General features: G+C 37.2%; 3 protein-coding genes and 1 long non-coding RNA gene across 5 annotated transcripts in view; 2 read left to right on the top strand and 2 right to left on the bottom strand.

Annotated features, from left to right (window-relative positions):
- The window catches only part of LOC106950240 (tumor necrosis factor alpha-induced protein 2), an 11,114-nt gene extending 9,503 nt beyond the window's left edge, over nt 1-1,611 (top strand). Inside the window, exons 11-12 of the mRNA XM_015036972.1 lie at nt 739-860; nt 1,254-1,611. Of these exons, the coding sequence (XP_014892458.1) occupies nt 739-860; nt 1,254-1,404 (273 nt within the window). The 3' untranslated portion in view covers nt 1,405-1,611. The remainder of the gene's footprint in view (nt 1-738; nt 861-1,253) is intronic.
- A 1,561-nt stretch (nt 1,612-3,172) lies between these two features.
- LOC106950237 (uncharacterized) lies at nt 3,173-13,337 on the bottom strand. The gene is made up of 11 exons (XM_015036969.1): nt 13,165-13,337; nt 10,492-10,810; nt 9,041-9,125; nt 8,764-8,865; nt 7,434-7,531; nt 7,160-7,267; nt 5,879-6,002; nt 5,630-5,773; nt 5,309-5,464; nt 5,109-5,230; nt 3,173-4,294 (listed from the first exon to the last, which is right to left on the bottom strand). The coding sequence occupies exons 1-11, from the start codon at nt 13,250-13,252 to the stop codon at nt 4,153-4,155; spliced, it is 1,488 nt and encodes a 495-aa protein (XP_014892455.1). The 5' UTR covers nt 13,253-13,337; the 3' UTR covers nt 3,173-4,152.
- LOC106950239 (uncharacterized) lies at nt 7,660-23,035 on the top strand. Its single transcript, XR_001425573.1, has 3 exons — nt 7,660-7,692; nt 21,146-21,147; nt 21,948-23,035. It is a non-coding gene; the product is annotated as an uncharacterized LOC106950239 (long non-coding RNA).
- vps29 (VPS29 retromer complex component) lies at nt 18,596-24,705 on the bottom strand. 2 transcript variants are annotated; one of them, XM_015036970.1, is made up of 5 exons: nt 24,598-24,691; nt 23,064-23,075; nt 21,264-21,455; nt 19,880-20,115; nt 18,596-19,097 (listed from the first exon to the last, which is right to left on the bottom strand). In XM_015036970.1, exons 1-5 carry the CDS (start codon nt 24,598-24,600, stop codon nt 18,980-18,982), a joined length of 561 nt encoding a protein of 186 aa, XP_014892456.1. In that variant the 5' UTR covers nt 24,601-24,691; the 3' UTR covers nt 18,596-18,979. The 2 variants fall into 2 exon arrangements, with proteins under 2 accessions (XP_014892456.1, XP_014892457.1); XM_015036971.1 differs by lacking the exon at nt 23,064-23,075 and having other exon boundaries at nt 24,598-24,705.
- Between the last annotated feature and the right edge of the window lie 580 nt (nt 24,706-25,285).

Below are 25,285 nucleotides of genomic sequence, written 5' to 3'. Positions count from 1 at the left end.
AAGGACATTTTTATCATTAGTAAATTAAAATCTCAGGACTGTGAAGATACCAATTTCACCTCCAGAAACATCTGATGAACTAAATGCAACAAACCTCAAAAACCGTAATGCTGAATATTCTGACTCTAAGATCAAACTGAACGATGAACAAGACAAACGACACAGCTTACTGTTGCTGCGTTTGAGTTTTATAAAATTTTGTAAAAAAAAAAAAAAAAGAAAAAAAGTTGTTTTATAATTAGAGTAAATATGGTGTAAATATAACAGCCTGATATGACTTTGATTATCATGGCAATTAGGCATTTTATCAACATAGAAGATTAAATGTAATTATCTTTATCTCATAGCAGGATTGGGTCGATGAAGACGGTTTATCCACACGGCCCAGAATCATCTCCTGTTTTTGTTTTTAGAAGACTTTCTGTTTCCATAACTTAACCTGGAAAACTCATGCTTGAGTATTGTACTTGATTAAAACTTTCACAGCATGATTCTGATCCTTCAATTGACTAAAATTATATCATCAAAACTGATTGTTTGCAGACTGCTTGCTTAGGAGCATCGTGCGAATGTAAAATAATAAAACCAGTGTGAAACCTGCCACTTCACTTGGAAATATAAATAATTTTTAAAAAAGCAGGTAGTGTGATAAATATGCAATTTCTCACATTAATGCAGTGTAAAAATGGAAGATGTTACCTACAACCTGCAGCTAATTTCAGCTTGGTGTCTTTCCAGGGATCCCAGGAGGAATGGCTGAAGGAAATCCTGACCAACATGGCAGAAGTGCTGAAGCTCCAAGACGTCCCCGCCCTGCAAATGCAAATAGTGTCACTGGGACACGCTTACCCCGACCTGAGGTAAAATTCACACCAGTTTCCTTTTTCCTTTTTTTTTCAGTGGGTCTGGCCTCAGAGATAAAGAACGATAGAATGTTGTTTATGTCAAACCACTTTGATGGAGGATAAATCTATTCTGAGAAGGAGAGGAAGTGAGCTCTGCCAGACATCTCCATATCTCAGATGTTTCCTGAGAACAGCAACTGCATTTTATACCCCAGAGGATGCTCAGCACTTTTAGGCGGAATATTAGAACAGCCTAATCATGTTATTATGTAGCGTGACAGCAGGAAGTCAGTTTGTCTGGAGGATTGTAGAGTCTCTGCAAGACTCTACAATCTGGACATATACTCTCTCTGATAAATAGTCCATTTTTTAAAAATATTTTTGTTCCCTTCCTTTTTTCATCCGCAGTGAGAAACACGTCTCAGCTTTGCTCAAGCTCAAGTCAAACATCTCCAAGGAGGACAGGCACAAGGTCAAGGCGACCCTTTCAGACACCCGCAAAGAATCCAGCAAAGGCGCCGAGTTTCGTCCTTTTTTCTCTAAAGTAGTGGTCAAATAACCTGCCCTGCTTTGCTTCTGTTAGTTCTTTAAATGTTGGTGGAGAACTGTGACAAGCAGCATTAGTGGTAGGTTTTGTGAATGCTCTTTTCAATAAGCTGGTGTGGGAGTACGTCATAATTTGGTTGGTTTGTACTCTGAAACTAAACCACTGCCAGTGTATGACTTGTTTCTTCTCTGAGTGACGTAATGAGTTTCTGAGGATGACGTGTGTGTGTGTGTGTGTGTGTGTGTGTGTGTGTGTGTGTGTGTGCGCGCGCTAGTTTTTGTAAATAAATAAATAAAGCAATAGTTTTATATCAAATTTGTGTTAAACATGTTTCTTCCTCACTTTTTCAAATCAAAAATACTTTACTTATCCAAAAGGGAAATGAAATTTTGGTGTAACTCTTATCATCAAAGTATCTTCAAAGAGTTGTGTTGGATGGTGACGCTGTAGGGTAAATCAAGATTTACATTGCAAGCTGCTAGATCATCAAATAACACAGCAGACTTCCAGGTTTCCCATGAAAGTGTCGGACAAAAGAAGATGAAATCTGCAGAACAACTCAGGGAAATCATTGACTCTTTGTAATGGGGATTTCAGCGGCCACTCAACTCACTGAGGTGTTTCCAGCCAAGAATAATCAACGCCTCCGTGCCGTTCCAGAGGATCTGGGAAGGATGTGAGTGTACAGAAGGTATTACAGCAGATTACTGTCAATATGTCACACTTTCTGTCACCTTCTTGATGTAGGAGGATACGTATGCTCAGGAAGAGAGACGGGATGTACAAACACGAGAACAAGCTTTTAGTGAAGGGAAAGCGGGAGGGAAGGATAAGCTCATTAAAGGAAACTCCCTTGTGCCAGGAAGTTGATTCACTGGTTTAATTACACTGGAAACTCCACTGGCTTTACTGGGGATGAAAGACCTTCTCATGTCTGAATAAAGGCTGAGGCTATAGTTCAAGCTTTGCCTTTCATAAGACTTACCAGAGCATCCAGTTTGCATCAGCACACACATCCCTGCCAGGTGGTGGAAGGATAATGATTTGTGGTTTGCTGCTCAATTATCTCAATACCTCATAAAGGTTGAGCTCACCAAAGTATTCAAGAGTCAACTATGGGGGTAATATGTTCATCAACTGAAGCTGGGCCCAAATTGACAACTCCATAACAGAACTGCTTAAAAAAAAATCAATCAGGTTGTTGCAAATGCCCAGTCAATTGATTGAAATGCCATGGTGGGAAACAGTCACAAAACTTAAACTGAAGCATTAATGTAGAAAATTACTTCACATTCCCCAAGCTACACAACAAAGTTTCTTAAATTAAAGTTTCAAATTAATTTACATTAAAATGCTCAATCCCTACAGTCTTTGTTAAGGGCCTTTTTATTATCCTAGCATGCACTTGTCACTGGCTGAATTTATTTAAATTCAGATGTATTTGACTGATCAACTGTTTCTCAATGTTATCCATGTGAGGCACTAAACTAGTGAAGCTAAACGAAAGAAACACACGACACATGCATTTCAAAGTAATTAATATATTTATCAAATATGAAATCGTACAGAGAGGAGTTTCTTGTTATGGATGCATATTGGTGACATGAATCTTGTTAGGAATTTGAACGTCTATTGCGACGCTGCTTCCAGGAAGTGATGTAGTTTTTACTTGTCTCTGAGAGAACATTTCCCAAAGGAAAAGAGTCACGGAGGTCTCCTATTGGGGAAATGCGCCCTCTGGTGGTCTTTCTCATAGCACAACGATTACGCCACAAACTGATCATTTTGAATTCATTTTATTGACATTTGTTCAAGAGAATTCCTCCCTGATAAAAGGAAACAATATCCTTTAAAACAGTACCTCCATTTAATGAAACTGAGGCAAAGAAAATTAGAAATGCAAAACAAAAACATTTACAATTCAATACAGTACTCCCATGCCTATATTTTGATTTAGCAGTTGACTTATTCCCTGTCTTGTTTCGCAGGAGCCTTATTACAGGAACTTGCAAGAAAATTCAGGAAATTCAAGTACCAGGTAGAATAAAAAAATAAAAGAAAAGAAAAATTATTATCTTTCATAAATAAATTTTTATAAATATTAACATATAAATGTAGCATATAAAAGCTATCTAAAACAGTTTAAGAAAAGATGTGATCATTAAAGGAAGGAGTTTGCCTGTACCTTATTATTGTTAAATTCTCATGAATATTCTAGAAACTCCTTGGTACCTCAATTCATATGAATAATCACAAACAAAATGTAATACGTGATGAAATAGTAAACTACAGTAAAGTAAGTAAACTATTAACATTAAAAGGCTTGTTGGCCTTTCTGAAACACATTTTGAAGCAGAACATGTAAAGAAAAGAACAAAACAGAGCGAGTGGAAAAACCCACCGCAACAAAAGAGACAACAAAACACAGAATGCCGATACCTAAATAAAGAACCTGCAGTTAAGACAGACTGATAGTGAATCACACACAAGTTGAAGAATATTGAGTCAGACAAAAACAAAAACAACCCCGAGACACAACCTGGGAATGCATGGCTCAGCTCTTACAAAGGTGCAGGAAACAGTCCCTTGAAATTTTGCATTTTTACAGAGGACTTTTTTTTTTTCTTTTTTTTTTTTGCTGAAAAATTCACACCTGAATGAAGGAGATTTACAGTAGACTTGGCTTGGTCTTAACGGAATGTGTTTTATCAATACATATACAAAATTTACATATGTCAGGTTTGTGCAGTTGCTTGTAGATCAGCAGCAGCAGAAACGCAAAAATAAGGGTTTAGACTTGGGTTTGGGTGGACTGCCAGGTAAAGCATCCAGAACTTCACTGATCTGACCTTTCGAAAGACCCTTCCACTGCAGCAGTTTGGTTACGAGCTCCGGGTCCTCACTGTGAACAGTAGAAGTAAAACCAGGTCATTAGTGACAAAAAAGCTGAGTTTCCATTACAAAAGTGCTCAAAACTTTGTTGACATTCTGCCAATGTCGAAAAGAACAATTGAGCTGTTTTCACTAAACTAAAAAAGCGATTGAAATCACACGTGAATAAGTTTGTTCGAAAGATAAATCATTAAAAAACAGGCAGCGCTGTGAGTCTCCTGTCATCTTCTTCCTTTTGCTTTACTTCAGTGGCAACTTCTGGTTGTTGAACGTGTGACTTGTGATGTTTCCAAAACTTTTGATCAGTTTTTCCAAATCGTTGTTTCCAGTAAACAAATTTATTTTCCAAATGTCAAATTGCCCAATTATACGGTCAGTGGGAACGCAGCTAGAGACACCGCCTCAAGTAATGATCAGTCATGAGTCCCAAGTTTCTGTCTATCTTTGATTGATCATGAGATATGGATTCAGTTTTAATGCAGATATTATGTTGTATGGTAGGGGTGGCTGGGAAGGGATTTAGTTGGAGGTGAGATGGGCTTTCACTCACGTCGATATGTCAAAGAGCGAGTCCGAGGTTTAACTGTAGATCGGACTACAGTAAAAAAATAATGAATTTCTGCCATTTAATGAATGGGGTTTTTTGTGCTTGGGGTGTTTATAAAGCCAGTAGAGATCCAAATGGAAGTATAAAGTATAATATTTTGCAAAAAGTGAATAGAAAATAAAGAAAATAAGAAAAAAGAAAATTGAAAATAAAGAAAAAGAGAGAACAGCTAATCAAATACTGAACACTAGACTAGTACAATCAGAAACCGGTTTACCTCCGCTTCTCAATGTCTTCCTGTTTCAATGAGATGGTGAGCTTGACTGAGTCGAGGTCTTTGCAGTCTGACACCTCTTGGATCACCAGTAGCAGGCGATTCCACTGCTGGACACCAGGAGCCTGGTTCAAATTGTACATGTTAGGAATGTCTGATGAGATTGAGACATCGCTGTCTGCAGTGACTGATCCTGGTCTCACCAGATCTGAGATGGTGGCGTGAAGCTCATCGGCATCCTCCTGGATCGCTTTACCAACATCTGAACTCCATTGCTTTTTCAGTACTGACTGACGATTTTGGAGGAGATGTTTGAAGTAACAGTGAGCAACGACCTTATAAACCTCATTCATCACGATCTGGGGGGGCAGAAGGACAGAAGCAGTCAGATCTTGTACCAAACATTCAGACACAAATCTATTGAAAACTGATCATTTTTTAGACTAAATGACTTATCAACAATAAGCAATTAGCAATAGTATACTTTTTTCATCAGGAGAAACTTGACAAAAAAGATGGCTTACCTCTTGTTCATCCAAAGCATAAGGCATCTTGGGAAAATGGTTCCTCAGAGAGTCAAACAGCTCACAGTGTCTTTCACCAGGCCGGCAGAGTAAAACCTTCCCACGTGGCCTGCTGGCCGATCTGAAGTAATCCTGTAGGCAGCTCTACAGGGCGGAGAATGTGTTTTAAATGTAAAATAGTTACAGAATGTTTTCCGTGCTCCCATTTTGTTTTTGTGAGAAGTAAATGTGATCACTGCAAAGAGGTACCTCAGCAAGTTCAGTTGCAATTTTCTTTATGAGCTCCAGAGTTAGAGCCTCCAGCTTTTCAAGCGTTTTCTTGGTTTCGTCAACAGAGCCAGCTTTAACGTTTCCTTCAGCCTGGATGTGCTGCCTGAAAGCAAGCAAAGTAAATCATGTCAAAATCAGGGCAGACAAGTACACTTCGACCAATTCATATATGGTTTAATGTAAAAAAATAAATAAAAAAAATCACTGTGTAACAATAGCTAAAGTTATTTGTAATAGCTGAATACCAGAACAATTGGAAAAAATATTTTTCAGAGATTTCTTCCACAGTTTTTTTTTTTTCTACATCTTTCCAAGAATTCAGATCTGGGCTTCTCCAATTGACCTTTAGCCACTTTGCCACTAATATGGCAGTATGCTGAGGGTCAGCGTTCATCTGGAAAACCCATTTGTGCCTGAACTTTAACTTTTCCTCTCTTATCTCTTGAGATGATTTTTGTCCAATGCATCAGAAATGTGTGTACTTTTTAGTTTTACTTGAGGAATATTACTATAAAGTATCTCCACTCTTACTTGAGTAAACTGTCTGGTTACACTACCCACTGTGCCCAACTTCTCTAAAAGAACACCACACATGTTTCAACCAAAAATGCAGCAGATACGGACACACAGCTACAGTTTGTGTAAAAATGAGAAGTCTTGTTTGAACAAGTTTTCTTGTTCTGATGTTAGTTTCTATCTGCTAAATCTGCTGAGACGTTTGAAGCTCAAAAAACAACAACAAAAAAAAAACAGGAATTGTTATATTTTGTCACTGTGAGAACTTTACCCTGCCCTACCGTACATATATACTACCTATTGTAGTTAATAAGCTTTATATTGAATAAAACAGAAGTGGAAAAGTGTTTGTTTTGCCATAATTAGTTATTCTTATTCATTTGTTTTTGTTTTTCAATTTACTTTTTAAAAACTTTACACATAGCTTCATATTTTGTCTGTCTGATGATGTAATTTTAAGACATTAAATCAGATGTTCTGATCAGACACTTGGTGCTTTAGTAACATTTTTACTCTTACTTGAGTCATTTTGTGGGCAGGTACCTGTTTTATTGTGAATGAACCTTATGAAGCTTATGAAGCCATAACCTCATTCCAAATGGTTTAAAGGCAGAGCTTTATTTTTGGAATTTTGTAAATAGAAATCATTTTCAGTAATCTTACCTGTCATACAACAGGAAAAAAAAATTAGTTTTTTCCTGTTGTAAACAGTAAAAAAAAAAAGTCAAGTCCTAAAACACCCACCTTAGTTCTTTACACGTTTTCAGAGTCTTCAGGAAGTGTATGGTTTCTGGGTTTTCCCTCCATGCTTCAGCTTTCTTATGGAGTATCTCCCCTTGCACTGAGTTGTACCTACAACAAAAAAAAATTTTTTGCAGCATTGACAATTCACTCGCTTTTCAAATGACAATAATTCTGATTTCAGTGTAAATTCATAGGATATGGTATCTGAGACAAACTGTTTTATTTCTAGATGCCATTAAATTAACAACCTGTTTTATAATTCAAAACGTCTCACCTTTTCACAAAACTCTGCAGCTCTTGGAAGCAAACCTTCTTCACCTCATTACTCAGCAATCTTTTCTCCTGTACCAATTTGGGCATTGCATTAGCACACTGAAAGAGAGAGAGAGAAAGAGAAAGGTCCATTATTTGAAAGATAAATGTCACATAAATTGCCTTTATTTGTTACCTCGAAAAAGTATTCAGTAGGGTTTATCGCAATAACTTCTGGCGCAATTTATCGTACAGCAAAATTCGTTATCGTGACAGGGCTAGTATTCACACCCTCCGATCATTTGTTATGGTACAATCATGGAATCAATCAATCAGTCCGTCCGTCTATCCATCGATCCATCTTCTTTTTATCTGACATTGGGTTGCCAGGGTAACATCTTCAGGAGGGAAACCCAGACATCTCTCTTCCTAGTGACACTCTCCAGCTCATTTTGGGGGAATCTGCTTACAGTATGAAGGAAGTTCATTTTGACAATTTGCATCTGGTATATCATTCTGTCATTAACTATTTGTCATGAATACAGGTCAGGACAGAAAACTGTTGATTTGACCAGTAAGTCAGCAGCTTTCCTTAATATCTGAAGACTTAAAAACTGCTCTACTTGAGGCAGAGACTAGGTCCCTCCTCAGAGGTGTCTGTATCTGGTCCCTGACCTAGAGGAGCTGACTCACATCTCCTCACAATCAGCTGTGAACCGTTCCACTGCACGCTGTAGGCTATGGCCTGAAGAAACCAACAGAACCACATCCACAAAAAGCAAAGATGAGGCCAGAGGTTCCTAAATCACACACAACCACATTTCCTAAATCCTCTCCGCAACCAGACTTTGAGATCTGGTCCATGAACAGCACAAACAGGGTTGTGACGAGGGACGGCGCTGGGAACAAACCCCACTTTGTCCCGAAAAGGGAAAGCTCTTTCATTTGGCATACAAGACTTAGAAAGTTCTTAAAAGCTGCCCGGCTCAGGAACAAATGGCATCATAAACTTTCACAGTACAAAACCGTCATAAACCTGCAAAGATGAGCCACCTTATAAATTCATGAATCACAAAATTGGTCTGTAGATGTGCAAAGGTCATAGAGAATTTCAGCTGTAGTGAAGGAAAGGCTGGTTTCATTGTCTTAAGAGCCATACATGAATGATACAAATGTCAGATTTAAGTTTGTGTATGATAAATTGGAAAAAGTTAATTGGAGCATGAATAGTTTTATAAGGTACAGTAATCATGCTACCAAATGACAAGCATTGCGGCAGTTAAATACAACTACACACACATAAATACACATAAATACACATAAATACACATAAATACACAGGCTTGTCTTACCTGAATAACGTCCACATAAAGCTGAGTGTAGGCCTCCTCACTGCGATCCATTTGTGTTCGATCAGCATCCAGGATTTTTCCCAGGGAATCTCTGAATTCCACCTGCAGACATAAACAATCATGAAACTAAGTGACTAATAGGAGCTACCACTTCCACTCTGGTGATTAGGGGGTTTGATACAGTGTAAGGGCCATTTTTTTGTGTGTGTGTGTGTGTGTGTGTGTGTGTGTGTGTGTGTGTGTGTGTGTAAGTAACATTTCGCTGATTGATTCCTACCTTTACCATCTCCAGCAGTTTCTCCTCTGCTTTTGATTCCCATTCATCCAGCAGACCAAGGTCAGAGTGATCAAGTTGATCCTTCCTATTAAAGAACCAAAACAACTGGGTTGCAACATGTGTACATCTAAAAATGCTTCGGAAATGCATTAACATAAAAATAAAAAAGTGATTCACAAACGTATTTAATGAAAGTATCTATATGTTTACATCATCATTGCTATACTGAGTTATTGTACAACTATCAGGTCAGGATCTCATTCAGGAGTGTAAACCCGAGCCGACACGCCTCTTTACATTCATAGCAGTCTTTGAAGGAATGCGTGATAAACCCACGATTTAATCTGGGCAGGACCAGGAAAGACAATGGTACAAAGGAAACCTTACAATTATCTTTGCAAATAGTTTTGTGAACACGGAGTATGATCAAATAAACAAGATATGGTGTGTTAGTTCCTAATGAAGTAGCATTTGTTTGTTTGTCTATCTTTCCCATTCGCCTGATGGCAAACAAATGCTCGATGTGTGTCCTAAAAACAGGAGTACAGATTTGGAAAACCCCCTTTAATCACCTTTAGCCCTGGATTTATTTTAACTGTGGAAAATTTCCTAGTTCTATAGCAAAACTATAGTACGAAGATGGACGCCTAGCAGGTAAAGTCACAGTGAACGGTTGAATTAAGCCCCAGACTGTTATTTCTAAAGAATTACATTGATCTTTAGATCTGATCTTTGTTTTATTAACATACAGAGGAATATTAATCTCCACGAAGTCGTCGTAACTGTGAAATATAGCCTTTTTCTGCACTAACTTTTCGGGGTTTCATGCCACATTTTGTTTTACTTCTATTTTTGAGCAAGTAAAAGATGATGGGACAGTCAGCTATATGATCCATGCTAGGTCGCTTATTTGTCCTAGGATAAAAAGATCATAAGAAGTGGTTCACATTGCTGTCAAAACAAAAAGTGGAGAAAAAAAATCAACACAATATTATAAGTTGAAAATATTTTAGAAAGTGTTTTTCTCAACAACAGATGGATTTTTTACTTTTGGAAATTGTTATCCTGTTTTTTTTTTTTTTTTTTTTTACTTGAAACTCTTGTCAACTCAGGAATTGAAGCACAAGGTTTTATATTCCAGATTGTTTTAAACAAAGACTCTTTGTGCTGGGCGACATCCATTTTATCTGTGGAGAAAAAGGAGCGTCAGGATCCCGTGTTGTTTGAGTTTTTCGGTATTTGCATTTTGATCATTTGTTTGTTTGTGTTCTGCCTTAGTCATTCTTTGTCTTCTGTTTCTGCCTCCTTTGCTTTATATGTTTCCGGGTTAGTTTGTTCTTTTGTATTTATCACTGCTAGATTTGTTTACTCCTTTCCCCGCTCCTCTTGAGTCACAGATTATTTGACATAGTTATTTTTACAGTGCAACGGTGCAGCACATGGATACATACCTCTGTGAGACCCAGTTTGTCAGGATTACCCAGCTTTTGCTGGTGCTGATGTTCTGGAGCAGAGCATCGATGTGAGGAAGTATCTCACAGAGGAAGTCATCTGTGGCGTGATTATTTTTGACTATTTCATCTACATCTTCCAGATGCTGATCCAGATGTTTTCCCAGGTCTGTTGGAACTTCTGGGAAGCTCAGGGGCTCGGATCTCTGATCACCGCTTCTCTCAGTGTGATGGGAGGAAGTCTGCTCTCTGTCTGAAGTGTCATCAGAGCACATTGAACGGAGCTCCTGTGAGAGCTGTCCTGTCTCAGACACAGGACCTGAAAGTTCAGAAAAAGATTCTTAAAAATTGACAATTGTCAGCCTAACATCTCTCTCTCTCTCTTTCTTTCTCTCTCTCTTTCTCTCTTTGTGTCTTTTTGAATTTGTCTCAGTTAAAACATCTGAAAATATTCACAACTATTAACTTTCACCCATGTCATATTGCATGCGCTGCACTGTGTTTTACAGCTGCTTCGTGTCGTTCTGTCTGAAAAACAGCGTCTTTAGTCAGAGGCTTCGTCAAAAGTGCCGTAACACAGACAGCTGTAGGAAGGAGATCGTTCCTGCCCACAGCCATCACCATCTATGATGGCTCTTTGAAGAATTTTGAATTAATATGAGTTACAGGAAAATTTTATTTTCCCTTTGGATCAGTAAAGTATTTTTTAATTTGAATTTGAAAATTCCAATAGAATACATTAACATTTGTGGTTGTAATGTGATGGAAAGTTTAAAAAAAAACAATCCTACAGGATCTTTGAACCCAAAAACCTGAGGTGATCAGATGTATCAGGAGAAACCTGCCGAAAGTTTGACAACAATTTTAGGGAGTGTTTACATGAAGCCAGTAATCTTCTGTTTTGGGAGATCTCCGTATCCTTTCCTGTTAGAAACTAGAAACTAACTTCTTGGTTGAGTAAGAAGTATTTTAAAACTAAACCTACCTAACTAAACCGACTTAATTATAAACAATAAACAACATTCTACAGAAATTTCTGTGGAATGGCTCTAAATATACCTGGCTCATACAAGTCTAGCAGGTTTTAAGGCATTTGTCAATGTTTCCCTGTCACTTCAGTCAGAGAAAGGAGAATTGCTGCTGGTCATGCCCTAGGAATTTCATCACCACTCAACATGAATAATAAACCTGTACCTCCTCCACTTTGCAAATGTACATTACACAGTGGATCTCAACAGTTTGCTCTATTTAATAGAATGTTAATTTTTTTCTTTTTTCAAAATTCATTTCAAAACCTTTTCATCACAACTTGCCACATTCCATGCCACATTTCTCCTTCTTACTTTCAGCTTTTGGCATAGCAGTTTTGTCCATTAATCAGGGTTTTAAATGTGTGTGTGTGTGTGTGTGTGTGTGTGTGTGTCTGTGTTTTTTGAATACGTTAACACTGTAACTGAGATTCAGCTAAAGAGCAACCAAATCGTTTCAAGGAGCAAAAGGTGTGCCTTAGACACTGTGGGCTTGTTAAAACATGCCCATTCGTTCTGCTAAGTTCTTCAGTTCTCTCAGATGATAAGAGAGAGGAATATTTTCTTTATTGTTTGGATGTACCGATTGCAGCTTTCTGACCGATCGTCGATTACTGATCTTTTGAAAAGCTTAACCTGTCGATTCCGATATTGGCCAATACTAATTTTTTTGTCTGAAACGATGCTCGATATAGCAAGAAAGTTGTTGAGTTGGCAACAGTGGGGTCACTATTGTTAAATTTAAATGTGCAGACATAAATCTGTCAGTTAAGCCTTTTTCACTGGAGAGTAAAGGAGGACCGTGGTTGATTCTTACACATTGACCAAGCTAGATAAGATCGGTGGATAAGATCGACTTCATATGTAAAAATTGGTCGATTACCAGTCTCCCAAAATTAAGGAAATCGGCACCGATAAATCGGCTGGCCGATAAATCAGTGCACCCCCAATATTATTTATTTTGAACATGATAGAAGTAAAATCAACAAGGAATGCAAAAGACACATATTTTTGCACCACAATAATCTTTATATATGTCTACATTTGCACAATAAGATCATTTTTATCCAAGTTATTACCAAAGGATTCAAGAAAGTCATGAAATATCAGCTGAGCTTTAGGGATAATCAGATTCTCTATAAATTAGCTGTTACTTTAAGGTTATGTAGATTGTTGCAACTAAAGCATCTTTTTATCACAATCTCTCTTTCCAGAATGTAGATGAAATAAATAGTTTTGAACTGATTTGACAAAGTCTTATTTTACAATACAATATGCTAAATAGTATGGTGTGTGTGGAGAAGAATGCTACCTATCAGATATATCTTTTGTCTTTTCAAGTCACTTCAATTCAGTTTATTTAGATAGCGCCAAACTACAACAAATGTCTCAATTCGATTCAATTACGCACACATTTCAATTGATTTTAAAACTCTAAAATATAAGATATATTCAATTTGAAAAATGAACACTTAAAGTTGAAGCCTGTGTGTGCCTTGCTATTCTTCTTAAATACATTTTAGAGTACTTAAGAAGTGTACTTCCAATCGAACCCCGAGTCTAATTTGATAATCAACAATAGCTTTCATTGTGTGCAGCTTTGCTATGAAAAGATGGCCAATAGAAATGATAAGTTCTCACTCACAGTCATAGTCGTTGTTGTTCTCCATTAAAGGCTTGGTGCTGTCCATTCTTTGCACCCTTTTCGGTATCTTGTCCCAAAACTTTTTCATTTTGTCGGATTAAATTGTCTCCCTTTTTCAGTCCCAGGATGACTTCCTGTCAGCTCGTGCGCCGTGTTGTTGTGAATCGGCTCCTCTGTCAGCCTTTATAAGCTCTCAGAGTGGGGGGGAGGGGCAGGGGAGGGGGTTTCCACCGCAGAGTCCAACATTAACTGCACGTTTTACTTTCGCTTTCTACTTCATTGAAGCGATTACAGGATGGAATAAGAGATCTCAGGACTCCTGTTGGTAAAGTAACCACGGAGATTATTGTCCACCGCTTTCCCTACTTTGAGTTTATCTGATGAAATAGTTCTACTGCAATTGTTTTATTTTAGCATAAATTAATTATTTATGCCCTTTTATGGACATAAAAGGCCACAAAAAGCCCCCATCTGGGCCGTATTTACTGAGGTTCGACACCAGCATATTTAATATTTAATATTTAAACTTAAGGACTATGAAAACATCTCGCCTGACAGTAACGATAATGTTGAAATGTGCTTCTGAGTTTCCTATTGGTGCTAAATGTAAAGGCTATTCCACAGCTTTAATGAGTCTAGGTTAAATTTTATCATCTTTATTTAAATATGTATATTTAAAAATCAGGTGGATCAATTGTAAACTAGATAATTCTAATAGATTTGTGAAAATAGAGAAAAAGGATCTGTTCATTGTTTTTACAACAGCATCACTTTATCTTTACAAAAACATTAAAATCACAATAAATTGACCAGTCAAACCTGGACTGATTCCTTAAATCTATAATCAGGGTCATTCTGGAGATTAATCCCCATTTTTATTTGTTCAGTCTGTGCAGGTTAAATAAATCATTCTCCTTTACAGTGCTTATGTTTACTTTGCAGCCAGGCTCAACCCAAAATCTCTGCTCCGCCTCAACAGAAAAAAAAGAGAAGAAAAAGTAAAAAGTCACAGCTTTGTTGTCTCCTCGCAGAGTGAAGAAAAGGCATTTATTCACAAACTCAAACTCATGTAAGAGCTTCCTGGAAATCATCGGTGGGCTGATGCTTTTATTAGCCATGAGAGCAACTGTCTGATGTCATAGGTTGAAAATGAAACGGGGCTGGGACAGATCCTGACTGGAAAGTGAAAGTACAAACGTCTCACATAAAAAATAAATTGATAATCACTATGGTTACAGTAAAGCTACACTAGGAAAGGTTTTAATGAGTCTACATGAAATGGTAAACTGTTTCTTCTATTTGCATTTGCAAGGTGGGGCATACAGTTTGCTCTGAGTTTGAACAGAATATGTGACTTCTCTTAAGTCAAACAGAGAAAAAGAGACAGGACAAAACAAAATCCTATCCTAGCCAGACATTATAGAGAAGAGACAGAAACTTTAAACTTTTAATGTAATCCCTTCTGTGCACTTTTTTATTACAAACTGAAATGTGAATTTGAAAACAACATGAATCCTTCGATGTGTTTATTTCCAGCCCTGTGATAAAACATTTGCCTCCATATAATTTTCTTCTGTTTTTGATTATTTTGGTGTGGCACTTAAAGCTGTGGTATGTAACTTTTATAAATAATAATAATAATAATAATAATAATAATAATAATAATTTTAAATAGAATGTTTTCATGTTTGTTGTAAACAAACATGAAAACATAGTGACTATGATGTCACTATGTCATCACAGTACGGTATGAGACAGAGAGCACTGGGTTGCAAAAAAATATTTTTTGAAATTTGTTTATGTTTTCTTTAATAAATGAGGATTATTTTTGCACCGCTGAATCCAAAAATGACGTCCATTTTTTTCAATCAGGTCAGGTTTTTATTCTAATTTGATTTAGAGAAATCTGATCTTCTGACTAAATTGATGAGATTTTTGTGACATTATCAGCTCATTTCCGTTCATATTTCCCATCCAAAAAAGATTTTAGGAGAAAACTAAATTGATTTCCTATAGAGTGTATTAATTAAATGTTACAAACTTGGATTTCTGTAAACTGAATAATAAACACTAAAAAGGGTAAGTACATGTAAATTGAACATTACGACTTCATTGTATAAAATTCTCCGTCTCTTTTCTGTCCTGATGGAATCTCTCCTCCTGCTCATCACTCATTGATCAGATTCTCAGGAAACTGATCCAGATGTTTGAACAAGTCATGCATTTTGAAACTCATGTTGCTCCATAGTTCAGAAAGTTGACCTGGTTGAGCAAAACCAAAGTGATTTTTGGATTCAGTTAATCAAAATGACCCTAAAGCAGTTGGAAACCCCCAGAATATTTTTGGCTGTTGACCAGTGTAATATGTGCAACAAAAAAAATCGGGTTCCTCCGCCTTCTCCTAGCGCTAACTAGAAATAACCAATCAGAGCCAGGGGGCGGGTCTTTGCGCTGTCAAGAATGTTTAACTACAATAAAGTTCAATCTGAATCTGAACATTGTCAGTTGTTTATGCCTTAAAACATGAAAATAAAATCTCCACAAATTACACCTACTCACACACACACACATGTTTGCGTGGCTATCTTTGTGGGGACTTTCCATTGACTTCCATTCATTTCTACAGCCTAAACCTTACCTTTACCCTTTTCCTAACCCGATCCCCTCACATACCTAACCCTAACCCTAACCAAAACTCATTTCATACCTTAGCCCTAAATCTGACCCCTGACCCAAAAACAGGGTTTCCCCTTGTGGGGACCAGGCTCCGGTCCCCACAAGGAGCAATTGGTCCACACAACGTAGTATATGTCAGGAAAATCGTCCCCACAAGGTATTACAAACAAACGCACACACACACGCAGGCACACACACGCACGCACTCACATTAGTAAACACAATCTGCTCTAATCTAGCTCAAAGTGTTCACACCCTCTTTAAAGCCAATCAGAATTTATTACAGTTTGTCTGAGCCAATCATTAATTTGTCAACAAAATTCAACACTGCAGTGTTTCTTCTTCTCCCCTCCTGTTTCATTTCACTAACTGTCTTCCACACATTTCAGGTGTTTTCCCAAAGATAAGCTCCAGCTTACTTCATGCACCTCCTTTTGTGTTAGCTCATTAAAATGGAGAGATCAACATTTTACCTGATTGCGTAATAAACTTTCCCCGTGGAATAAAATAGCAAATTTTTTTCAAAGCCTCTCCCTGGGGTCAGGCCAGGCTTGTGTGGGTGAATCAAAGATTACATGCAACATTTATGATATCTTTGGATTAAAAACACCCTGCTGGGTGAGCTTTTCAGGATAAAAATATGGAGGGATATTCCTGTGCTGCTTGTGGGAGGGAGGAATAGTCCCTTCAATTTCACCAGAATCAACAAATACTTTGTGTCGAGGCGGTAACCTGTTTTACAACTCAACTGCTTGAGGTAAACGTTGGTGAAGCCTGAATGCTATGTGGCAGGCTTTATTTAAATTCAACGTTAAATATTTGCGGTTTAATCATGGACAGTTTCATGTAAGCACAGCCTCCCGGCTACTGCTAGAAAAAAAATCAGGAAATAGACCTGAGAAAATAAGAACTCTAGAAAAACGTCTTCACAGTTTATTCTTTCAACAGTTTCATTTTGAAGTTTCATTTCAGAGGCAGATGCCATCATAACCCTGATGAAGTCACCTGATTTTTGACCAATTAGATGTTTTCTATTAAGTAGCAGTTTTGGTATCTTCAGCTTTTGTTTAATAAATAATTAAAACAGATAAATGAGATTGCCAATAAGTTAATGCTTTATTTTAATTTGTTCCAATATACTCATTTAACTTCAAATAATGCATCAATATTCTGATTCTCTAAATGAAATGTTTTAATAAGACAAACTAATAGTTATCCTCTTTTTATGGCATGTGCTTTATTTATATATACAACGAGAAAATAGATCTCCATAAAGGGAAAATAATTTTCCCTTCAGGTATTTAATAGATATAACACTGACAACTTCTACTTGAGAGAGCGCACTCAAATCGTGGCAGCTGACGCCGTGGCAGCTGCCACAAAAGCCGAAAGTTGACTCTGCTAAGCTGTGTCTGCTTCTGGCAGCTGCCACCGGTTCTAATCCTGGTCTGGAGTTCATATGTTCCCCCTATGGTTCTCTCCATTAACTCAGGCTTCCCCTTAATATCCAAAAACGTGATCATGAAGTTCATTGGTCTCTCTACATAGCCCTAATGTGCATGTGTGTGCGTGTGTGTGAGTAAGATTGTTGGTACTTTCTTTCTATATGCTGCCCTTTGGACTGGTGACCTGTGCACGCTGTGCCTCTTGTCCAATCATTACATGAAATACCAGGCCCCCAAAACCCTTAAAGGCTGAGCAGGTATAAACAGTGGAGAAGCATAATTCAATTGTCTTTATCAGTTGCAACAAATATAATTAATTGGATTGCAAAATTCTTATGAAAAAATGTTTAACCTCAACAGTTTAGTATGTATTGCTAAACGTAGTTGAAGTAGCTCACACTTTCAATAGACCAGGTGACCTCTGATGCAGACACCAGAGGTCACCTGGTGTCTGCACTATTACACAGTGTAGTGGTTTAAATAACTAATAATTAAAAAGCATTAAACAGCATTAGCTGTTTGGAAATCCCTTCAACTCCAAATACAACTAGATTTTTTATAAATGCCTAAATCATAATAGTAAATTCCACTTATTGTCACAATTTTGATAAATGCATACATGTGTTTGAGCTTGTATATTTATTATTAATCCTATATGGATTTTTGAAACTTCCACAATAAATTCAAAACATATGTGTATACTGTGAATATACATATGTATATGTGTGTACATAGCAGCATATCGTGTTGTATAAGTATCAGAATGTATTGTAATATGTAAGTTTAGTATATTTTATATCACATAGCATACAATATATTGTATATCTTACATGGTATGCGTAACTGTATGTAACTGACTTTCGAGACATAATGTAAGAAAAAGCCATATTATTTGTGTATGAACACAGAGTGAGAGTAAATTAGTTTTGTCTTCTTCCCACTACTTTTATTGCTAAATGTGTTCCTTGTTTTTATATTAATAGTATTATATAGAAATGAACTGGATGACTTAAGAGAAGTTTTGTTCTGTTAACTTATTTATTGTGTTTATTTGTATATGTATTTTTCTTTGCAAGTTCTTTTTTTTTCTTGCCTGGGGTAAGACCTGCATTTTATACTTTTTGTATGTCTCCAAAAAAATAAAAAATAAAATAAACTTATGCCCCCTATTCCAAAATTTAAAAATCCTTGTTTTAAATTATTCAATCCAAGAAAAGAAAGCTTCAAATAAATCCTTAGAAGTCCAGAAATAATGTTTTTCATCCCCATGACGAAACACAACATTTGACAACAAATTACAAACAAAACCATTACTTGGGAAACACATGGAGGGAAATCCCATCTTTATTGTGGAAGTGAATGAATAAGGCAGATCACAGAAAGCTAAAGCTGTGTTGGTCACATGGACAGGGTTTAATAGGGTGAAAATAAAAATCACAAAAGTCACCAAATTCATTTTTCATAGCAAAACATTGTATCCTCTAATAACAGCTCGCTTACAAGTTAATGCGGATGACTTATAAACAATATAATACACAAGCATTTTAGAGTTAAGTTCATGAACAGTTTTGCTACAGCATTAACACTTCGGTGAACTGAGGGAGCTGCTGCCCCCTGGTGGACAGGAATGAAACATGACGCTGAGCCTCATTCACCTAACTCTTCTGCCTTTCCTCCTTCTCCCCATACGTCCTTTAGGACTTCTTATACTCAATTCTCTCCACCTTAACGTCATCTCCAATCAGCTGATAAACATACGTCACCACAGTAGACGCTTGGATGTCCATTAGTACAAAGGAGGGGATAATGTTTCTGGAACAAAGAGCACAAAATACAGAATGTTACAAGAGAATAAAGGATTAACAAAGAACTGGGAAAAAAAACAAAACAACAACAGGTAAATACAGGCTTTCCTATTGTTTTCCATTCAACATTTTTGGACTTTTCCAGGATCAAATTTTCCAATATCACAATTTTCTAGATATAAATACTTAAAGGCGCAGTATTATGTGTTTTTCAGGCAGAGAGCCAAACTATTGGAGAAAAAGCATGCTAAAGCTAGCCTAGCGCCTCTGAGATGTGCATTTACCCAGCTCTTTGTTGCTGTATATGAACTCTTCTAGAATGGTACCCAAACTAACAGAGTTGTTGCTCTGTCTTCAGTGGACATGTCCATCCAGAAGGAGCGAATGCTGCAAGTTTCCTTCAATAGAAAACTTTTTTCTTTTTTTTTTACCAATTTTAATTATAAACTGAGCTTTGTTTAATAACTAGGATCAATATGGAATGTATGTAATTGGCCTGTAAACTTTCTGTATGATTGGACTCTTTGCAAAGTTTCTTGAGATGACATGTTAGGATGAAAAATATTGCAAATCATTTTTACCATAGAGTGCCTAATAACACCTCCAATGTACAATTGGGGGGAAAAATGTGTTTCCTAAGTACTTCTAATTTAAAATAGTCTCTTAATGATACATAGGAAGTTAAGCTCAAACACGCCTTCTGTGTTCTGTGCTGCAGTAAATCAGACTTTCAGTCTTTGCTTGGATATTTCCTGCTTTAAAATGGACACAGGTTCTGGTCACGGCTACCTTTCCAGTGCGTTGTAGGCCCCGGTAGCAGAGCCGGGGTTGATGTAAAACTTGTTTTCGTTCTCGAAAGCCTCGAACTTGTGTGTGTGTCCCGAGATGAGGATGTCGACATCCAGCTGTCTCTGGAGCAGCGCCAGGCTGGCCATGTCGCCCCAGGGGATGACCTGGTGGCCGTGGATGAGGCCGATCTTGAACTGGCCCACTGTCACCACCTTCTGCTCGGGGTAGTTCAGGTTCTGAGAGGAGGGCAGAAACAGTTTTGATTTTAGTGAACACACTAGCTGGAGTGATCTGCTTTAACCAGAGAGAAAACCCTGAATGTAGAGTGAAGAGCTCCTGGTATTTAGTGGTTCGATACACTGCCTTGGAAAAGTACCCCTACCCTTTTTTAGCTTTTCTGCTCTTTAACAACAAATCTCACTATGTTTTATTATAATGTTGTAAGACAGACTAACACCAAGTAGCACATAATGTAGAGGGGAAAGAAGTTTTTTCCCCCTATAAATTAATAAAAACATTACTTTGGTACATCTAAATTAGGGATCACCTTAATTTCAGTATAAATTCTGTCTTGCTGTTAAAGCGACAGGGGTTTGAGGGGGAACATTACATAAGAGTTTAAATCAGCCTGAACTCAACATCCTCAGTGAAACATGGTGGTGGCAGCATAATGCTGTGGGGATTTTCTGGTAGTGCAGGGACAGATAAATTTGTGAGATTCCAACTGTGAAAGACGGACTTTGAACCAAGTGCAGTGATTGCTTAGAATTCCCCAGATCTAAATAAAATTGATAACTTCTGGTGTGTCTGAAAAATTGATGTTTATAGAGCCTCTGAGTCCAGTCTGAATAGGATCAGGTTTTATGAAAATAATAATAATAATAATAAAAGCCAAGCCTTTCCTCTTATGGTCTAAGTAGAAATATGTATATGATATCTTTCGAAGAGGGACATTAGCCAGGCACAGGGAACCTCAATTTGACACATTCAGTGGTGAAGACACTTCTACCAATACACTAATAGCAGAGCTAATTTTCCATTTAGCGTTTTTTGCTCACTTTGAAAACATTTAGCACACTTAGCTTTCCCTTTCACAAAGTACTATATTGGTATAGCGATTTAGCGTTAGCTTCCAGTAAGTACTATATGACATAATGCTTTAGTGTTAGCTTCCACTAATTGCAATACTGGTAAAGCACTTTAGTGATAGTAGAATTAATATTTATGATTAGTGATTCAGGCTGGAGCAACTAATGTTTTAACTAGCGGTGACCACCACTGGAATATCGGTCCTCTTTCTCTAAATACTATTTATTTTTCAACTTAAATACTTTTCCACTGAAGGGTGTAATGACTACGGTGGATCTTAATAAGGAGCACAGACCTCGTCAAAGTCTCCCCGCACAATGTGGACGTCCCCAGCGAGAGTTTTCAGGTAGTCATAGCTCTCCTTGGTGCACAAATTGCCTGTGCAGAGAATATGCTGGATCTTCCCCGGGACCAGCAGCTTCTTGAATTTGGCTGGCAACGTGTTGCACCGGTGGGGAATGTGCAGGTCACCTAACACCAAAACCAACTAATGTCGCACAAACACACACAAAAACCAGTTAGTGACCCACAGATGAACAGAGGTGTCCGAGAACTGGAAAAGAACATAGTCCAAGGACAGAGCCCTGCAGGGTGCCGTAGGTCAACCTGTAGCAGAAAACAGTGGACATAAACTCCACAATAACCCTCTTATTCACCCTTATTAGTTATTGATATTAAGATTTTTTTTACAATAGAATAATGCAACCATTTTTTTTCTTGTACTGAAACACCCACTAATCCAATACAGCTGATTAACACCTCACTCAAGCCAATCAAATCAGCAACATTTATAAGTACAATTCTGAACATATAATGTGTCTGAATTCAAACTGGCTTCTAAATGTCATTTCATGAAGAGTTTTTAAAAATCCAAAATTTAAAAAAAGACAACAAAAAAAGTGAACTGATTACGCACAGCTGGACTTCAGACACTCAGTGACAGACTGGAGATATGTCTACTGTTACAAAACACAGGAAGTGACACACAAGCATACATGAGCAAACTGCATTATGAAGAGATAGTTCAGGATTCTCTTCGACATGAGGTTTGGTTAAAAAGCTTAAAAATTTAAATCTTACCTGCATTAGATAGCTCTTGAGATTTTCATTGAGCATAAATCCATATTTGTTCATTTTACAGGTCTGACCAATATTTGTCCAATGTCAAAAAAGGTGCTAAGAACAGAGATGTAAAGTATTTATGATGCTTCTCTGTGCATAACTACCCAATATGAACATGACGGTTTGAAGCTTCATGAAATATCATCTGCAAAAGAAAATTACAAGTTGTTCTTTTGATGGTGGGAGTCCACTTTGACCCTGGCTCCTCTGCCTTCCATGACCAATTATCTGGTGAAGACCTCAAGAGAGTTACCTAGTACAGGTAAGATTTTAACTGCGCGACACGTAAATAATCCTAAAATACCCCTTCAATACTAACAAAATCCCTACATCCCACTGTAACTGTAACAGCTGGATAACTTCTGCAGTGGGTGCAAATTTCTCGTCTTAATTTAGAGCTCAGGTGAGTTAAAAAACGTGAAAAATCTGTTTATTTGGTTAACAGAAAATAAAATCCAGAAATGTGTCACAGGGGTGAGTCGTACCTTCTAACAGAAGGCTAAAAGGAAAATTTTTGGATGCACCAACAAGCTCAATTTTCTAGAATCACTGTTTTCTAGAAAACAAAAAAAGCGCGTACACACACACACACAGTTGAGAATTTTTCTATGGAACTTAACTCCATATTATTCAAATTTGTGTGAGGGTTAACTAAACGTGAGTCCTCGTGCAGCAGAGTGCCTAGAAACAGATCTGGGCATTTACATCTATATGGTCTTTGAAACATTTTACCAGGAGTGGCAACTAATCTGTCCACATCCTTATATTTGGGATAACAATACAGATCAAGCGTATGTCAGCATAAGTTCAATTCACAGCAGCTCTTGGAATAACAGCGGCTCGTTCTGCTAAAAAGGCAAACAAACAACAACAACAAAAAAGTCAGACCTGCGCAAATTTGCAATCCCATTTTCTTGTTAGTGCCACACAGAAGGGTGAGCAGAACGAGGCAGCATAAAGCGAGCACACTTACCCGGTGACCAGTCTGGTTGGTTGGAGACAGACAGATACAGAGAGGTGAAGAGGAGGGGAGGAAGAGGAAGAGGTGCATGTGTACATGACACGGGATGTGTTCAGAGATTGGGGTAAAAAAAAATACAAACAGAAAGAAGTTGGGACAAATTAAAAAGTGAATGGATTAGATTGATTAAATAATGAATTATTCAAAAACAAATAAAGAAAATTACAAACAAATTAAATGGTAAAGTGGTCAAGACATTTGTTAATGGTTGATGGTTAGTGATCATGCTAAGCTGAAAACAACGCAAGAACCTGAGTGTCAGCCAGTGCAAAATCAGGTGCCAAAGCAAATCTGACCGCTTTACTGTAATTTAGCACAAATAATAGCACAGAGATATTTTAACTGATATCCTAAACCCAGAGCCGGCCCAACGCATAAGAGATTTAAGCTGTTGATTAGGGAACCAAAGCCCTAAGGACAATGTAAAGCTCCAATTTGTAGTTACAAATTTTACAAATTGCTTTGAAGCTGTATAAATAGTAAACCTAAAAAGACTTTTAATTCTTTTACATTTACAATGTTACGTAACACATAAACCTTGCTAGAGGTGGTAGTTTTGAATGCATCCGCAAATTAAGGAATTACATGATCATCTCCAAGCTTTATCTGATTGTTGTTAAACTCAAGAGACCATTAAAGTGCATGATGCCATTTGATGTACTTAGAAAAAGTTGAGATTTCTTCTTTTAAAATCAAGTCATAAACAAAAAAATTATATATTTTTATTGATTTCTACTTACTATGTAATGCACCACTAAGTACGAGTAATAACTAGTGTTTTTTAATCAATAAGGTGAACGTAATCTGAGCATGCTCCATAAAATCCATAACACTGAACACAGAATAGGCAGAGCCACAAATCAGGTTTTGCTTAGAGTTCCATACAGTCTTGGGCCAGCTTTATATAGACTGACAACTACATCAACCTGAAAAATTATAAGGAAAAATGAATGAATGAATGAATAAAAACATAATGACAGCAGCTTCCCTAGGAAAAGTATCTACTTTGCCAGTCTTAAAAAGAACAAATAAGCAAAGTGTAGCATGGGATAATATCCAGGAAGCATATTTCATCAGTTGCAGTACAAGAAAATGTTTTGCAAAATGAAGCTGCCTTTAGCTGGTTAGCCACTGTAGCGCTAATTTGATTGGTAAGTATAAAATATAACATGCTGTCATAACAAAATACTCCAAGAACAAGAATGGCAAACTAGGAAAGAACCGTGCAAAAAACCTGCTACAACAGGGGTGAGTGAAACTGTTAAGAGTGGTTTTCTGGGATACTAAAAACTCAAGGATGTCATGTGATCGTCGATCCATCTTTTGGTCGAGCTAAAGTAGAAGTAACCCTACAACTAAACCCTACTACGAGGCTGGGACGCAACGTCGCTTTCTTTATGTCGACAGCGACTTTGCTAATAAACCAAGCGTAGTTAAAGATCACTACATGCAGGAAATGGCTCTCCTTTCGACGTTTCAGACTCACCATCTTGTCTGTTGCTGTTTGCTGCTAGTCCAGTTAGGAAGCGCCTACGAACGTAACGGAAGCTAATAGGGTAGACGAAACAGGAGCGTCCCGGAAGGCGATATGTCGGCCATATTGTGTGTGGCATTTCTACGACAGCACGCGCATATATATATATATATATATATATATATATATATATATATATATATATATATATATATATATTTATTTTTTCACCTACATACTCTGACATTTTTTAATTAATCACAGAAATCTTTTAAAAATAATAGTGGAAATGTCTGAGCTGAGAAAGTCAACTTTTCTGGAAAAAAAATCTGAAATTTTCTATTAAAACACTTGGAAATTTCAAAGTCTAAAACATCGAAAATGTTCTACTTCAACCTTTTTTTCTAGAAAATTTCTGATTAATTTAAAAAATCCGTAGTTTTTTCTAGCAATTTTTCAACTTCTTAAACTCAGAAAATTCCGGTTTTTGTCTATAAAATTTCTGCAATTAGTAATCAAAATTTCAGTTTCTTCTTGCAAATGTTTGACTTCTCAAACTCAGAAATTTTCACTTTTTTTCTAGAACATTTCTGAGATACATCTCAAAATTTCTGAGTTCTTGGCAGAAATGGGCGTGATACACCATTATATTTCGTTAAAATACAAAAAAAAAAAAAAAAAAAATGGTTTTCAGGACACT

The sequence above is a fragment of the Poecilia latipinna genome, unplaced genomic scaffold (assembly GCF_001443285.1).
Source record: "Poecilia latipinna isolate Pla-1442-1.1 unplaced genomic scaffold, P_latipinna-1.0 Scaffold386, whole genome shotgun sequence".
Taxonomy (NCBI): Eukaryota; Metazoa; Chordata; class Actinopteri; order Cyprinodontiformes; family Poeciliidae; genus Poecilia; species Poecilia latipinna.
The sequence above is the reverse complement of the archived record's forward strand: the minus strand, read 5'-3'. Positions and strand labels throughout refer to the sequence as shown.

What these genes read in the sequence shown, in the direction of transcription:
- LOC106950237 (XM_015036969.1), bottom strand. Translation starts at nt 13,252, where the DNA reads ATGAAAAAGTTTTGGGACAAGATACCGAAAAGGGTGCAAAGAATGGAC. An exon ending in ACAAACTGGGTCTCACAGAG is followed by an intron (nt 9,126 to 10,491) that starts GTATGTATCCAT and finishes GTTCTTTAATAG; the next exon opens with GAAGGATCAACTTGATCACT. An exon ending in AAAACGTGTAAAGAACTAAG is followed by an intron (nt 6,003 to 7,159) that starts GTGGGTGTTTTA and finishes GCTTGCTTTCAG; the next exon opens with GCAGCACATCCAGGCTGAAG.
- vps29 (XM_015036970.1), bottom strand. An exon ending in TGCGGGGAGACTTTGACGAG is followed by an intron (nt 20,116 to 21,263) that starts GTCTGTGCTCCT and finishes CCCTCCTCTCAG; the next exon opens with AACCTGAACTACCCCGAGCA. An exon ending in GCCTACAACGCACTGGAAAG is followed by an intron (nt 19,098 to 19,879) that starts GTAGCCGTGACC and finishes TCTTTGTTCCAG; the next exon opens with AAACATTATCCCCTCCTTTG.